The sequence below is a fragment of the Odontomachus brunneus genome, unplaced genomic scaffold, assembly GCF_010583005.1.
Source record: "Odontomachus brunneus isolate Ranch 3 - 2012 unplaced genomic scaffold, Obru_v1 Obru_scaffold_005, whole genome shotgun sequence".
NCBI lineage: Eukaryota > Metazoa > Arthropoda > Insecta > Hymenoptera > Formicidae > Odontomachus > Odontomachus brunneus.
Window position 1 is genome coordinate 3,763,575 of NW_022639455.1, and position 15,691 is coordinate 3,779,265.

Here is a 15,691-nt window from a genome sequence, read left to right on the forward strand (position 1 = left end):
TGTTCATGATAGATAACGATACACGCTCCGAGCGAACGTTATATGCTTTTTTTCCCGAGAATAACTTGACTTACCTGATGATAGATGCGCCTGTCATCGTACTCGTCATCCTACAAGACAGAAATAAATTGATTAGTCAAGGAAGCGTATCTCGTATATCAATATATTATATGATAATTAATTTCATTTTCAGTTATATAACTTTTTATTTTAAAGAGAAGAGAAGTCATACGAAGTTTTAGAAACTTTTCCCAACTTCTTATATCTTTGTCGTTATAATTCACTCTTCAAACTGATCTCCATGTAATTTTGTAGAATTTAATAATGCAATAATAATATGTGAGATGGAAACACAAACTTGATATAGACATCGGCTGACGAGAATTGTCACAGCATTTTTCGTTTCCGCGAACAAGTTCTCAGTCTGCTCCTTGTTCGCGACATCCTTGCCGTTGACCTGGAACGAGAACGGAGAGGTCGTTCTCAATGAATAGCGAGGCCGTTTCTTGATTTCCGAAATGAGTCACTGTTCTCGCGAGAGATGTACATGCATAATGAAACGCCGTACTCTGAATGTAAATCCGGCTTAGAAACCCTTCGTGCTCGGTGGAGCTGACTCAACGCAAATTTCCCATTCTCCAGAATCTACACTTGCAATCATAATGATAATAAAAACAATAATAATAACAGATAAAAACAGAGAAGCCGACTTCTCGACTCGACGTGTGATTTATGTCTAATTAAAAAATAAATAAATAGATAAATATTGATGTTGTAAATTGCCGTTATCTTCGATTATCCGAGAGGAAGCGATACGCGTTCTTTCCCGTCGGACGCGCCTTTTTCGAGACGCGATCCCCTTCGATCTAAACGAGCGGATAATTTCCGGCAAGAAGTCGAATATAAACGAGCCGCCAACTACACCAGACGGAAACATGCTCTCATTGACAAAAGAACCTAGGCAGACAAACGGCGACAAATCTATCGCACACTCATCCATTGCTCGGTTCGATTTCTCGTCGATTCAAGGAAGCGTGAGCGGCAAAGGAACAAAAGCGAAAGAGCATACGGACCGTAATTATAATCTGCTTAATGGGATTAGAGGGCTATGGAGAGCTTAGGAACCTCGGCGGGGATAATGAGGCATCAACGGAAAATTCGCGAACGTCGCGGGGATCCGTGACGCAAAATTCCGCTATCACGACCAACATGACATCTTCGAACGATGTGCATATCACACAATTTCGTGTGTAAATTTCGTAACGCTTTTCATGCCACAATTTTACACGCTCCTTTCTCGAGTTTCTCGACTTTGTACGATTTACCCGGCGAATTATCGCACGATCATTGGCACGAAACTTTTATTCGAGTAGCGCGCATGTACACGGGAAAGTAACTTCATTAGTGTAACTGAATTTTCTGTTACTTGGAGATCGGACAAAAACGCTGTTGTAGGAACAAAAATATTCCTGTAAGAGGTTTCCATTCAGTTAATTGTTCTCGGTTATCTCAATTATGTTTTAATGTCCAGACGAATATTTCCGCTCGCGGTAACAGAGATACATAAACTTTTGTTATAACTTATATAGCAGTGTGTATAGCAGTACTCAATAAAAAAGAGTTTAATAATATAATTTCTCTCTCGTCACTGAATGTCTCTCTAGTCCCTATTCAGTTACACGAGCTGAAATTTGTTTCCCGTGTATACGAGGAGAATTTTATAGTAAAACTAGGATTTTGTAACCGAGAAATATATCGATATTCAGTAATTCAGTATCTTTTCATTTCATGTGTGCTATTATATCATGTGTGCTATTATATCATGTGTGTAATTCAGTATCTTTTCATTTCATGTGTGCTTATATTTTAAAATTGAGATATGTTATTAAAACACCTGCTGTTTCTAGCAAAATTTGCTATGTTCGTTAAAAAAATAGCCTTTACTGACTATTCCTGGTTCACTAAAAATATCGTAAACTCGAAAAGAATTTACACGAAAATGAACTATAACATTCTCCCCGTGTAGATTACGGAATTCGCGATAATAATAATTTTCGATCTCTGCGAGAACAGCAGGATGAAAGGCGAAAGCCTGATTTTACCCGCAAGATTTGATCTCCCTCTCGCAGCCGGCCATCCCGGGCCGCGAGACTTTCAGGAACTATTTCCGAGATATAAACTTCTGTGTCGGCTTCCTCGCTGCCGGAACCGGAGCTATAACACACCGTCAGCCCGAGCTTCTCGGCACTTCCGCTTTTCCGCAACGTCACCTCCTGCAGTATTCCACAACCGTATTAATGTCCGCCATGCCAGACAATGTTGGACGAAATAAATATACGCGTGTTTGCATAAAGCTTTCCCCGGGCAACGGCGACGTTAAAGCGCTGAACATTATCATCGCTGAACAAACACATTACAGCGAGAGGTCACGCGTTTACGTGGAATCTAGCTGCGCTATTGTTCCCTTAATTTATTATACGCGCGTATGTATAGTATATTATTTTGTCAAATCGTCTCACGTCTCTCTCTCCCGGCTCTTCTTTCTATGCTTCTCGCAACCGTCAGTTATCAATCTTACAGATGAGTCAATCATCCTCGACGAGAGATTTCGATGAACCACGAGTGGATTTAATCAAAGTGATTCAATATAACTTTCAATCATTCTATTAAAAAAAAATCTCAACTCAGAAATTCGCACAATGACGTATTATATTTCATACATCAATACGTATTATGAAATAATTAATTCAATTTCGAAAATTGAATCACTTTTTATCTTTTATATATATATATATATATATATATATATATATATATATAGAGAGAGAGAGAGAGAGAGAGAGAGAGAAGAGACATCAAAAAGAGATTATACAAAATATTAGAATATTTTCTTTCACAATTTATGTCACGTTTCTCTCTCATTGTATCTCTCACTATAATTTATCAATGTATATTTTGCAGAGTGTAAACAAATCACGAGTCACCGCGCGTTTTTAACAAGCACTAACGATTGGATTCAACAATTGTAAGACTGTTAGAATACCTCGAAGTCGATGTCGTGAGCGAGAAAGTCTTCGAAACTGTCGTTCGCCTGTTCCTCGACCACGAGAGGAACCGGAAGCAGCTCCTCCTCTTCGATGAGACCGGCCCAGTCCGTTTGGACCGCGGTTGATACCAAGGGGGATGCCGTGTCCTTCTTCGCATCGTCGTTGCACGTTCTCTCGTCTATAGGGCCCTTCCCGTTCGTCGTTCCCTCGCTCTTATCCTGGCACGCGATCCTTTCGTGCTCCTTCGAGGGCGTGTGAGGAACCTGTTGATGCGTCGGCTGTCGTCGAAGAACTTCGACGATAATTGGCTCCTGGGCCGACTGGAAGCAACGCACAGCATCTTCGTGACTAGAGTTCGAAACGTCCTGTCCGTTCACCTGAAAACGCAAAAATAGAGATAATTAGAGGCGGGCGGTGCTCCTCGTGCAAGGCGACTTCACCTGAGACTCATAACTTCCATACAGTGGAAATGATTTCGACATAGTGTGATCACTACACACGCGATGCAAATATAAATTGGAAAATGTAATAGAAAATTTACCACATTACACATAATAAATGTCAACTCAGTAATCGTAGGTGCATGTAAAACGTATTTATCGCAAAATGTGTTGCGTTCCGCGGGAGATATTCAAGCGACGGTCATTTTTCACGATTTATGACCGACCATTTTTCTCAAGATATCATTCCAATTTCCCATATGGCACCTATCTTGATATGGAGAATTGACGGATGCTACGAGCACACACAGTCCAGTTGACTCATGATAAATAGCGTCCCGTGTAATGGACCGGAAATACGACGCGGGCAATCAGCGAATATCGAGCGGACACTTGCGGCGTCTTTTCAGCCCCCAGGATAACAACGAGGAACGATCTCATTTTTCCCTCCTTTCCCTTGCGCCCGCACTCACCTCCGTTTCTGCCGCCTTTAATTAAAATATACCGTTCCCCAAAGAGGCATAGAGACAGCTCATCGTTCCTCATAATTGCTTTCTCGCGCTTTAATGTCCAATTAAATAAATAACTCGGTGCGACGCCATCGCCGGGGCGCGGGGACGCCGACGATGAGAGAACGGACAGGGGTAGATGAGTAAGGTGGCGTCGCGGGGAAGGGGAGGGAAGAAGCACGTGAAGACGCCGATCAGCGGCATAGACGAATTAATTAAATGACACTGTCGATGGTTCAAATTAAGGCACGTAGGCTGATAATTAATTTTCGAGAGTAAGCCGCGCAACGAGTATTTTCTTACAAATCGGCGAAATTGGTCTTCTCTCCCTTCCCCCTCTTTCTCTCTTCTTTGCATGAATCAGGATTATTTCCCAGAGTTTTTTGATAAAACCTTTAATAAATTAAAGACGAATACCGTTGATAATCAGAACCATTTTGATGAAAATCTTGACTATTGATCAATAAAGCTCTTTAATAATAATAATAATAATAATAATAATAATAACAACAACAATATCTAAAATATAGCTACCATAATAAAAATCAGCAGGACATATAGTTGATAACCCTATTCGATGTTTACTTGACTGCACGGAAGAATTTTCTAGTAAAAATTACCGTAGAATTTATAGCCAAGGAATAGATCGACATTTTGCAATAATTTATTAATTTTTTATTTCATATATGCTATTTACCATTCGAAGTTTACTGTTCCTCAGCAAGATAGACCTTACTAGACCCTACTAAGACAGTAATAAAGTAGCAAATTGAAAAACGAATTTATATGAAAAAAAAATAACTATAACATTCTCTCTCGCCGTGAAGAAACGGCTCAGGAAGGCGGTCTGTTCGAATCGGCCGGACGTCTCTTCTCTTCGCCGCACAATCGAACATTTAATATCCTCACAGAGGCCTTATCCATTAATCGCGGATTGATACGTATCGGTTTAGCGCTCGGGCGACGCCCTTATTCGCTCGCTTCAAATTGCTTCCTGGGGAAGAACGGCGTCCAATTAAAGGGTCGTAGGACTCCACGTGAAAAACGTCGGTCGCGGCGGTTTAGCGGTCAAGGAAGATGGAGCGTTTTTGTGCGGCGGAAAACCCGGCCGATATAACCCTCTATTAACTCTAATTCCTCCCCCGGGGGCACGGTCATAATGTCCGATCAAACATTTGCCTTCATCTCCTGGAGGCTACGCTTATACCCGGTACCAGGTGGCACTTAATTTCGCACTAAGTGCCAGGATTTAAGGATTTGGAACAGGGTCGTCGTCGTCGTCGTCGACGGGGGCTAGAGAGGCCGGCCGGCGTAACGAGTCGAGGACCCTCGACGTTTCAATTTGGAGCTTACAAACCGCCGGAGTGTATTTTCCGCGCGGGCTAATGATAGCCCGCCCGTGCTTTTCCCCGATCGTGAAAAATCTCTTCGAGTCACTGGACGAGGTGCTACGTCCTGGCTGGTGGAAATCGTCGCGCTGCGACTCGCGACAGCATCTCGAGAAGGACTACGTTAGAGGCGGAACTTGTCTTCAACGCGCGTTGGTGCACACAGAAAAATATCATACCACCGTTAAGAAAGACGATTACTTCGTTTACTTGCCTTCCTTTAAGTAATGTTTATCTTCAACAAAGAAATATTTTCCTGATAATAGTCTTAAAATATATACTCATCACAAATTTAAGAAAAGCTCCTTATCATGCACTCAAAAGAAGAATTTACAAGAATATTATAAAAATACTTTTTACAAGAGTATCATAAAACTCTATCGAAGGAAAAGTTGCTTTCACTTTATATAAATAAACAAACCGAATTTATGTTTTAATTTAATATTTTTTATTGAAATGCTAAGCTTTCTTGGGATTCAGTATATATTTTCAATAAATCTAATGCCTACGATAAACCTATGTGTGATAAATTTGTGGAAACATAAACTTACGAAACATTCAGAATATATTTTGGTAACGTTTTCTTCAATGCAGTTTTCTACGTATCTGCATTCCAGGAATCTGCAGGATTCCTGTTATTTTAAAATGGGGGAGAGTGGAATGACTCTTGTGTCGAATCAAATGCTATCGTAGCACTGTTGATCAACGCGTACTGTGTGTACAGAATTTACACACAGAAAGTACGATAACAAATTATCATCATATAAATATTATTATGCTATGACAAATGAATATTATTACATAAATAATGTCATAATTTTTCATTATAACAATGAATTGTAATCATAATTTTAATAAAAATTCCTCTTAAATACGCTAAGTACGCGCGTTAGTTTCCATTTTACCCATGCGCATTTCAAATCGCAATCTAATGCGGCACTTTCGAGCCATCGAGCAGTCGTTCAAGCGCGAATATATTTATTTGCCGACGCGCAGGACGCTGATAGTCGTCATATCGATCGCCGTAAAAAAGTATCGTCCATATGCGTTTATCAGGTCAGCGGTCTCTCTCGTACATCGCGGACACTCGTCCAACGCGAAACAACGCGGCCTCGGTCACACAAAATGGAATTGCCAACTGCTCACTTGGCCGTTAATTTCCAGCGTAGGGTCGAGAGAATCGCAAACATTTACGCCTGTAATCGTGATATTGCCCGGCGCTGGGCGAAACCTTTGCCCGTCGAAGCGGCGAAATCGAGAATCATTTAGATATTTTGCCGCTCTCTTTTTGCTAAAAGAGCCAAAAACAAATTTGCTCGTTTTCGAGACCGGCCGAGTGAGAATGTATTTTTCCGAGCGAAATTAAGATCGCAAAGCATGAAACGTCAGCGTGTGTATAAAAAAACAATAAAAATTAAAATTAAATAAAAATAAAATTAGATACAGTAAATCGATTTCTACTCACTGATTCCGCAGCAAAACGCAGGGAACAAAAAATATTCTGCAGCAAACGAGGGAAGTCAAGTAAAGTAAAATAATTTGACTTTTACTCGCTAGTTTCTTCGGAGGGGAAAAGAGTGTGGGCGAGTTGCTTAATTAGGTGGCGAAAATTCTCTAACGGGAGAGGCAAGATAAAGATCGCGCCTAACGCGAGGTGCACTTAGCTCGGAAACATTTTCAAAATTGGAGCTTCCGCGCCGCTTTCGGGATAATCTGCTCGTATGGAAGTTGAGCCCCCGGTATTGTCTTTCAGCTTTTGTCTAGACGTTCTAACACACTTTGTCCGCGCCTCTCTTGCCGTCGGTTTTCCGACGGCCGCCGTGAACAATGATGAACAATGAACGGCCTCGTCGCTCCGCACGATCTATTAAAATTAACGAGGCCGGCGTGAAATGTCTCTCCTTGCGAAATTATTAATCCTTCAGTGATCTTTCGTTCATTACTTTTGCACGCGACACGGTGCGATGTCATAAATCCGAGACTACTTGTGTTTCCTGTAGCCAGCGCGACGTTTTATGGTACGTTCTTTGATCGAATGTTGAGCAGTGGGAGGAGAAAGAGAGAGAGAAGGAGAGAGGAGCGTGCCTAATGTTACACCGGTCTATCCATTAAAATTAATGACATTCGCGCGACGGCGGCTCGCTCAGCTAAAGACCTACCGAGTTCAACTATTCTCCTTCCGCTTTTCAACTATTCTCAGCCGGAAATTTTGTGGTCGTTGCGCTTTGAATATTCTCCGCCGGTTAGACAATTCGGTCTTTGATCATAACCGCGAATAATGTCGGCCATTGGTGAGATACGAATTTTGTAATAATTATCTTTCCACGTTTGCACGTCATTTTCCTTTCATGTCTCTTGTGCGTTCTATGCACGTTCTCGGTATTACAATTAACAAACTTACGCGAACTCCTCGCAAAAGAGAGATGGAAGCCGCTCGTGTCTCTGATGTGAACATTGATCATTGACACAGGAAAATGTCCACGTTGGAATAAAACAATTCTATTATGTTTTAGTAATTTTCTATTCCTATTCTATCACTCTGTTCTATTCTCTTATAACAGTTCTACGGAAAGAGAGATAATTTGGTTGAATTAATGGAATATTTGGTGAAATATAAACGAACAAAAATTCTGATACAATTTCAAACGAAATTCTTTCATATTTCATTCTAGATATTTAACTAATTCGATCAAATGTTTCTCCATGCAAATTCTAGTAATTCTATTGCGCAAAAATACGATTCGTCGCATTTGTCAAATAAAATTATTCAATTTGGAATGATTAATAATTTTTACGAATAAAATGAGCAATAGCGACTCGCTGTTATATTTTTTCAGACACTTAACGAGGGCTTCCAATTTTTAACGTTCAAGCTTTCTACGAAAATTCAAGAGAATGATGATACCTTTTGCACCAACCCACGCACTGAGAGGAAAAATATCCGAAAAGAAAATGTCTATGCGCAGTGAATACTAATAACATATTTACTTAAATCTAAATTAAATTTTGTTTAAATAGAGTAAACTTAAATTTTGTCTAAATGGAATAACCAATTGTTTTCATGAAAATTAACGCGAATTTAAGAAGATATCTATATTTTCTCATTTAAAAGGAATGTTTTTCCTCAATGTAAAAATGTATATATTAGTACAAGCAAAAACGTTATTAGTACCTATCGAATAAGTATCTCTTATTTTTTTCGATATTTTTTCTCTCAGTGTAATATTAGTCGGAAATTTCTTTCGTTTAAACGAGTCAAACCGCGGCAACGGAAAGCGACGCGTGACATTTTGGACGTTACTCCGCCGAAGGCAATTACACGCGCGCGTTGTTACACGCATTTGTCGTAATTAATGTTGTTCATTGCGCGAACGCGCCTTCTGCGTGAGTCGTTTGTCGAAACAGTTTATTTTCACCCTTGAAAAATCAATCGTCTCGCTGGAAAGAGCGGATTGTTTGTTCACCACTTCGTGTTGCAGTGACGCCCGAGCAGCTCGGGTAAGTATCTTGGCGCGCTCAACTTGGTCGTCGCTTTTTCTTCGCCCTCGAGCGGACGAGAATGTTTTGACATTAACTAGCGTAACGAGGCGCGCGTTTCTCCGCGGCAACAACTGCCGTAACTACGCACACCGTGTGTGGTAGCGACGATGCCGCGCATCCGCGTGATTTTACCGAGTCCTTCGACTGCGTTTATTATTGCGCTGCAATTAGACGCAGCCCATAAGCATGTACGCGTGATTGCGATATTTCTGCATTTCACAGAATGAAGGCAGAGTTACGTGAGACGCCGCGTTCAAGGATGTGTCCGTTCGCTGTAACACTCGCAGTAACGCAATAACGGAGGCCGGAGGGGCAGACGGAGATATTAACACACCTAGTATCGCCTTTTCTCGCGATAAAGGCAAGGCTATTCGTGCTCCATGAACTTTTACAGAGGAAAAGAGAGAAACAGAGAGGGTGAGAGAGTAAGAGGAGGAGAAGCAGACAAGGGGGGAACTATTTAAAAAAGGAAAGTCGCAGTAACTCGCAGCGAAGCGATACGACACATCGGCGTTACGTGTAAAAATACGCTGCAGCATTTTCGCATTTTCCCCCGCTTCTTTTCCGTCCGACCGGGCGACCGGTTCTCTCGAACAGCTGATCAATATCCAATCAAGGGAGGCTGATCGACCGCTTGTCCATCCGTTTATTACATTAGTTCCTCAAGGGGTCTCGGAAGCACTTTGCCGTGAATATTCGAGCCTTTGACGGAGGACGTACGGCGTAAACGCGATTAAGTAGTATTAAAAAGACCCCTCTTCGATTTTAGGCGCGCCTTTCTTACATAGCAAGGCAACCCTTCGTTAGAGACACCCCTGTCCGTCCGACAGCTTCGGGGTGTGTCGAGGACTACGCACTTTCATGACGAAGATGCGACGGAGACGGGAGGACCTGCTTGTGTGTGTAAGCAAGTTCTTTATTTTTAACTCCTACACGCGCGAGCGCGCATACAGAGAGAGAGGAAAGAAGGGAAAGAGGTAAGGAGAGAGGGAAGAAGAAAGAGGAGAAGGAAGAGAGAGGGAGGATAAAGGAGGGAGGGGGACAGATAGGCAACGAGAGAGGGATGGAAATAGAAAGGGAGAGAGGAGGAGAGAAAGAAAGCAAAAAAGTAAGAAACGATAGTGAGAAAGATAAAGAGGAATAGAAGGAGGGAATGGAAAGGAATGGAAGAGAGGAGGAATGAGGATCAGGAGAGGGAAGAAAAGAGAGAGAGGGATGAGAGAAAAGGGGAGACAAAGAGAGACAGAGAAATAAAGACTGAAAGCAAAGAAACGATAAATGCAGTGGATATCCGGCGCAGCATTGCGTCACGATAATTCTTCCGACTAACGGTGCCGTGTTTCACCGTAACCGCGCGTAATTTATAATCCCTGTACTCTGTATTTCAGTCGGGTGGCAAGGGCCTTTCTCATACGAACGAAACTCTTTCATGGGCCATCGGCTACTACCGTCTGCTGCTACCCCCGATTTCTTTATTTCCACCGCCGCGAACACGGTAATAATATCGGCACGGTCGCTCTTCCAAAGCGAGAAACTATTTCTGCCGCTTAATTAAAAAAGTCTTGCCCGACTCCGATATCAATTTCATGTATTACTTTCGCGAGGATGCGCCCGTTCGCACAGCTATCGGCGCCGCGCTCCGTTCGCGCACGAACATTTTCAATTAATCGGCCGGTTCCTCCGCCTTCCTTCTCCTTCGCAATCCTCCCGATAAGCTCGGCTCCGAGTATCAGAGCTTGCTGTGCGATTAATATCAAGCGATGATCAAGTGCCACTTATCACTATCAGTTGCAATTGCAGCATTGCGCGCAGAAGGCGATGGGCGTTTACCGGCTGTCGATTCTAACGATTCACCTAATCGATTTATCGTAATCTCGCATTCGAAAAATCAAATTGCGCTTTCGCGCGTAACGATGAATACATTTGTCATATTATGTCGGTGATTTGTCAAATAAAATAAAGAACGAAATTAGATATCTCTACGGAAATAGATATTTACACGGAGAGAATATTATAGGTTTTTTTCTTCATACAAATTCTCTTAAATTTTACTATATTTTCAGTGACGCAAGAATAGACTCTTAATGAGGTCAATATTGTTAAGGAACATGGTGAATTTTTTAATATCATTGTTTCTAAAATGTAAATAAAAGTGAAATGAAAGAACAATAAATGTGTATTTATGGAGAATGTCTATTTATTAGTTACAAAATTCTATAGCTATTTTTATTATACAATCCTCTCCGTGTGTCCGAACTTTCTACTAGAATTTAATAGAGAAGTGACAAGTCTTTGCGCCAACCTGCTTCAATTCGCAATGTAAGATCAATACTAAATTCCGTAGCTATCGCAAGTTATAATGAAGTTGCGATTTCAAACATGAGTAATCATTCTACTGTGCACAGACATACTGATGGCGGAACTCGTTCCAGCGAGAGAATAGAGGAGCGATGTTAATTACAACAATTACATTTCACGGCCGAAAACTATGTTGTCATCGTCGCTGATCTATTTTCCTCGTGATCGACTCCCCGACATTTCTGTGCGCGCGTTCCAGCGTCGCAGTCCACACGTGGCGAGATAGATAAATCTATCTGGCACGCCACGTGGTCGCCGCGGAGGCGGCAAAAACGGGGAGAGTCTGCGAAGGGGAAAGTAGAGAAAAAACGTCGGCCGGCCGGCCGACGGGAAAACAACGGGGGATTCTGGAGGGACGAAGGAAAACCTGGTTGAGCGACAAAGAAGCGACGGAGGGAAACGAAGGTGGTGGTGATGGCAGCCCCGACGGCGAGGACGAAGAAGAAATACGCGCGTTCCGCAAATACGAAAAGCCGGGGCGACGCGCTTTGAGCGACGACGAATTAGCAGAACTGGCGAGAAAGCGCGTTTGACGACGGCGCCGCCTAATTATCGTTGTAGGAAAACACAACGTACGTTTTGCCGACGCGACGGCATTACACGCCCAGAGCCACCGACTACTCGATTGACTTCCTCGGATGAGTGAACGCGGCGAATCCACCTTCTTCTTCCCCGACTGCGCGCGGCAATCTCGCGATTCGCTCGTGTACGCCGTGAGGCACAGCTCGCCCGTGAAATTAAACGAGATTCTCGACACTTTGATCGCTGATTTACATCCGGAATTGCGCACGTCCGTGTGCGTGTTGCGTATCAAGATGGTGTATACACCGTGCCGAGCATGTCCTATCATTTCCTAAATTGGGAGTTACACGATTTTCGCCCTTATGCGCGTACAAAGTCAGATTGAGACCATTGTGATTAAAGCCACCAAACCCTACCATTATACACTAAACTTGTGTGATTTCCAATCTCAAATTACATGTGAGACTGGAAATCGTACACGCAGAAAATTGCCATGGTCGCCATATCCACATATTCTATGGTTAGAGAGAAAATTTATATGCTTTCAAGTTATAGATATTTAAAATTGCTGTTGTCACACGCCCACACATCTATATAGTTCTCACAACCACACAATTCTTACTCTAAATTTCCTAGAATAGAATATCACTCAAAATGAATGAGAAATGGTAGAATCTTCACTCGAGACGACGGTGAAAATACTGTCATTTAAAATCGCAAGAGAAAAAGAGGAGGAGGAAGAGGGAAAAATTAATGATTTTCAACTTTGTTTGACGAGCCTCCACTTTCATTGTGTCTGAATCGTTTGGTAACTCGTTGTATTCGAAACACCACCGACCTTGACTCGAACGACGCACTCGTGATATTTTCGGGTGCACTCTGCGCCCAAAGTCTGCATCGGTGTGACAATCCGTCCGTGAAACTCCGCGAAGAGGATCCGGAGAACGCGCATTTTTCCCAGCGGAAACTCCCGCCCTGAAGAATAAAATGCGCGGACAAATGAAAAATTCAAGAGTGTCAGGGAAAAGAGTGCAACACGCGTGTACACGGATGATACATATGCATCCCCCGGTTTTAAAGAGATTCTCTTCGCCGGAATCGCATCTCCCATCGTGCGATTCGCCTTACGGGGCCCCATATACGCGCGCAGACCGTTTAATTTCTTCCCTCGCGGGAAAATATTTATTTGACACGCCGGGAAACACGGTTGGGAAAGAGAGGAGGCTGAAGTTTCCGTGATAACGTGCCGCTGTGTTCTTCGCACGTTTCCATCCTGTGTTTCATCCCAGGAAGGATTCGCCGCCCATATCTTACGTGGGATTTGCCCATGCGGGCCCGGTAAAAACCAAGGAGATTATCTTCGATCCGCATTTCGCGCGTACCCCTCATCGCCGCGGCCGACGTTTTCTTGCGACGCGCCCTCGCACTCTCTGTACCTATTTGGATCGCACCTGATGCCACGTGCGCGACATACTCCATCGAGAGGCAAAAAGCGCGACGGGAATGACGAACGGACTACACCTTCTTGCCTTGGAAGGACCCTTGACCCAGGCTCGTGGCTTAGGCGAACAAATCCGTCCACGACAGAGTGCCGTTCCGACACGTAAAAAATGATACCTTCCCAACTTCTCTCCCCGTGCACCGTATATTTTATATTTATGCTCTGAAAACGCGCGCATCGCGGCTGGATCATTATTATGCAATGTGCGCTGTCACGAGGCAGGACGAGCGTGTTAGCAGAGGGGGTAGAGATGAGTAAGTACCGTTATAATGGCGGTGGGCGGTTTAATATCTCTTTGAAATATTTAAGTAGCTACGCGGAACGGTGATATACGAGAGCAGCCGAGCAGCTACTTGAAATATTACACGCAAGTAATGCTGATATCTGTTTCTAGAGAAGAGGGAAAAAGAAGAGGAAGAAAGGAGGAAATAAGAGGAGGAGAGGGGGAAAATGCAAATGAAGAAGAAAGAAAAGGAAAATCGGTAGTATCGCGTGTATACCTGGATCGATTCTGGACGAAAGAGAAGCATAGATTATATCAAACATTTATCACATTAAGCGCGCTCGCGTGCAATTTCCATGTGTTTAATCCTTAATGCGGGGAAATTCGCCGGTGAGTCGGCGAAGCAAATTACCGTCATCGCCTTAAGGCGCCGTTATTTACCGCAGCGCGGAGTGTTAGCACAGCTGATATACGCCGCAATGTATTCACGTTTAAACGGCAAAGATGCGCGCCGGTGTCGTCTTCTCACGTTCCCCACCGTTCTTCCACCACGAAGTCAAGCGTACACGCACACATACGCGCGCTTGCTCGTTCGATTAATAATTAATAATAATTAATAACAAGTGCGATAATAAATAACGAACGTGCGAAATGTCGGGTATTGCTTGGAATAAATAGGAGGCACGCATCAAGCCGAAGAGTGCATTAAGACTCCTGGGTACTCAGCGCGGCCATGTTAAGTCGTGACGCCGAGGCGAGAAATAAAATGCTGAAAATTCTTCCGTGTCATTCCCAAATGAAGAGATATTGGGGTAAAAGAGCATTTCAGATTGTGCTTGAGCATACTTGTAAAATATTCTGAAAATTATTCTTCTGCCTTGACAGTCAATAAATAACCGCAAAAATTAATGTGACTAAATCATGAGGGGAAGCAAACCCTCCAGTGGGGTTATTTGTGGTCGTTCTAAGAGGTGCTCGTCTCTCAGAGCTTGTTTAGAGATCATTAAAAGTAAAATACATTGAGAAAAAGATACCTAAGAAACCATTTATTCGGTGGGTATTAATAATTACTTTGACTTATACTAATATTTTCCAAATAAGAAAACATACATTTTCTTGAAATCTATTTTTTATGAAAGTAACTGTTTATTATATTTAAATAAAAAAATTTAGGTTTAAGTCAATATATTGTTAGTATCCAATCAATTATTTTATTTCTCAAATATTTTTCCTCTCTATGTATTTTTCACAAGAAAGCTGTGTGGATTCTCGACTAGAAAAGTGAAGAAATAATTTTTGATGACTCTTTTTGCAAGGAGAGAGAAATCGAGGAGGACACTAATAATATTTTGGTTGTCACTCGGAAAGTTAAAAAAAAATTTGTATGTCGCGTTAATTTTCAACGGATAATTTTTGGAGCTTTATACAAGTATGCTCAAGCGATCTGAAGTGTTCTTTCACACAAATATTTTTCTATTTGAGAATATTGGACGCAAGAATATTGGAAACGATTTCTCGCTTCTGATGTCATGAACCAAGCGAGGGACCAGGATGCTTAATTCGAAACATCGCGACAATCCCTTCTTTGAGTCTGGATAGTGCAAGAGGAAGAAGTGAATTTTTATTTTATTTTATTCACATAAGACACACACAATACGAAAAGGGCACTGCACGTAAGAGATACGTAGCATTCGCACGAGCGAATCTCACGTTATTGCATTCAAATGTCAAATATAATACCTGAACAGGTCTCTTTGAGATGTTCTCGCAGAGAAACTTTCATCAAGATTCCTACTACGACGTCCGATCTCAAGTATCCGAGGCACACTTTGTGAGGAGGCGCTCTTCATCGAAAATAGAAAAGATTAACGTCGCGTGTGTGTATCTCGCGTCTGTCGTCGGGAACATTTCGCGCTTTATCACGAATCCAAGTGCCGACGAAGCAATGTCGTAGGCAACATAGAAACGGCAGAACAGCGAACAGAGAATATAGCGATATTGAAATAACGAACACGCGTTATCGAGAACACTATCGGCACAGCTAGTTTAATGACCCCTTCGGCGCTCACGTTCAATCGCCGCTTGTTTTATATATGGGGGACTTGTGCGAGACTTTATGCGACGCAGAGCCGACGTAAAACCAGTAGTGCACGTGCTTCATCG

At 42.5% G+C, this 15,691-nt stretch overlaps 1 protein-coding gene across 4 annotated transcripts in view; it reads right to left on the bottom strand.

Annotated features, from left to right (window-relative positions):
- Nucleotides 1-15,691, bottom strand: part of LOC116848389 (PDZ domain-containing protein 4-like) — a 74,757-nt gene that overhangs the window by 4,144 nt on the left and 54,922 nt on the right. For 2 of the 4 annotated variants that reach the window (XM_032824437.1, XM_032824429.1), the window contains exons 1-5: nt 12,643-12,717; nt 3,044-3,424; nt 2,103-2,273; nt 359-457; nt 75-110 (exon numbers count right to left, since the gene is read on the bottom strand). In XM_032824437.1, coding sequence (XP_032680328.1) covers nt 75-110; nt 359-457; nt 2,103-2,273; nt 3,044-3,424; nt 12,643-12,702 — 747 coding nt within the window. In that variant the 5' untranslated portion in view covers nt 12,703-12,717. Of the gene's footprint in view, nt 1-74; nt 111-358; nt 458-2,102; nt 2,274-3,043; nt 3,425-12,642; nt 12,718-15,691 lie in introns of those variants that run through there. The other 2 variants (XM_032824457.1, XM_032824446.1) reach the window with 1 other exon arrangement.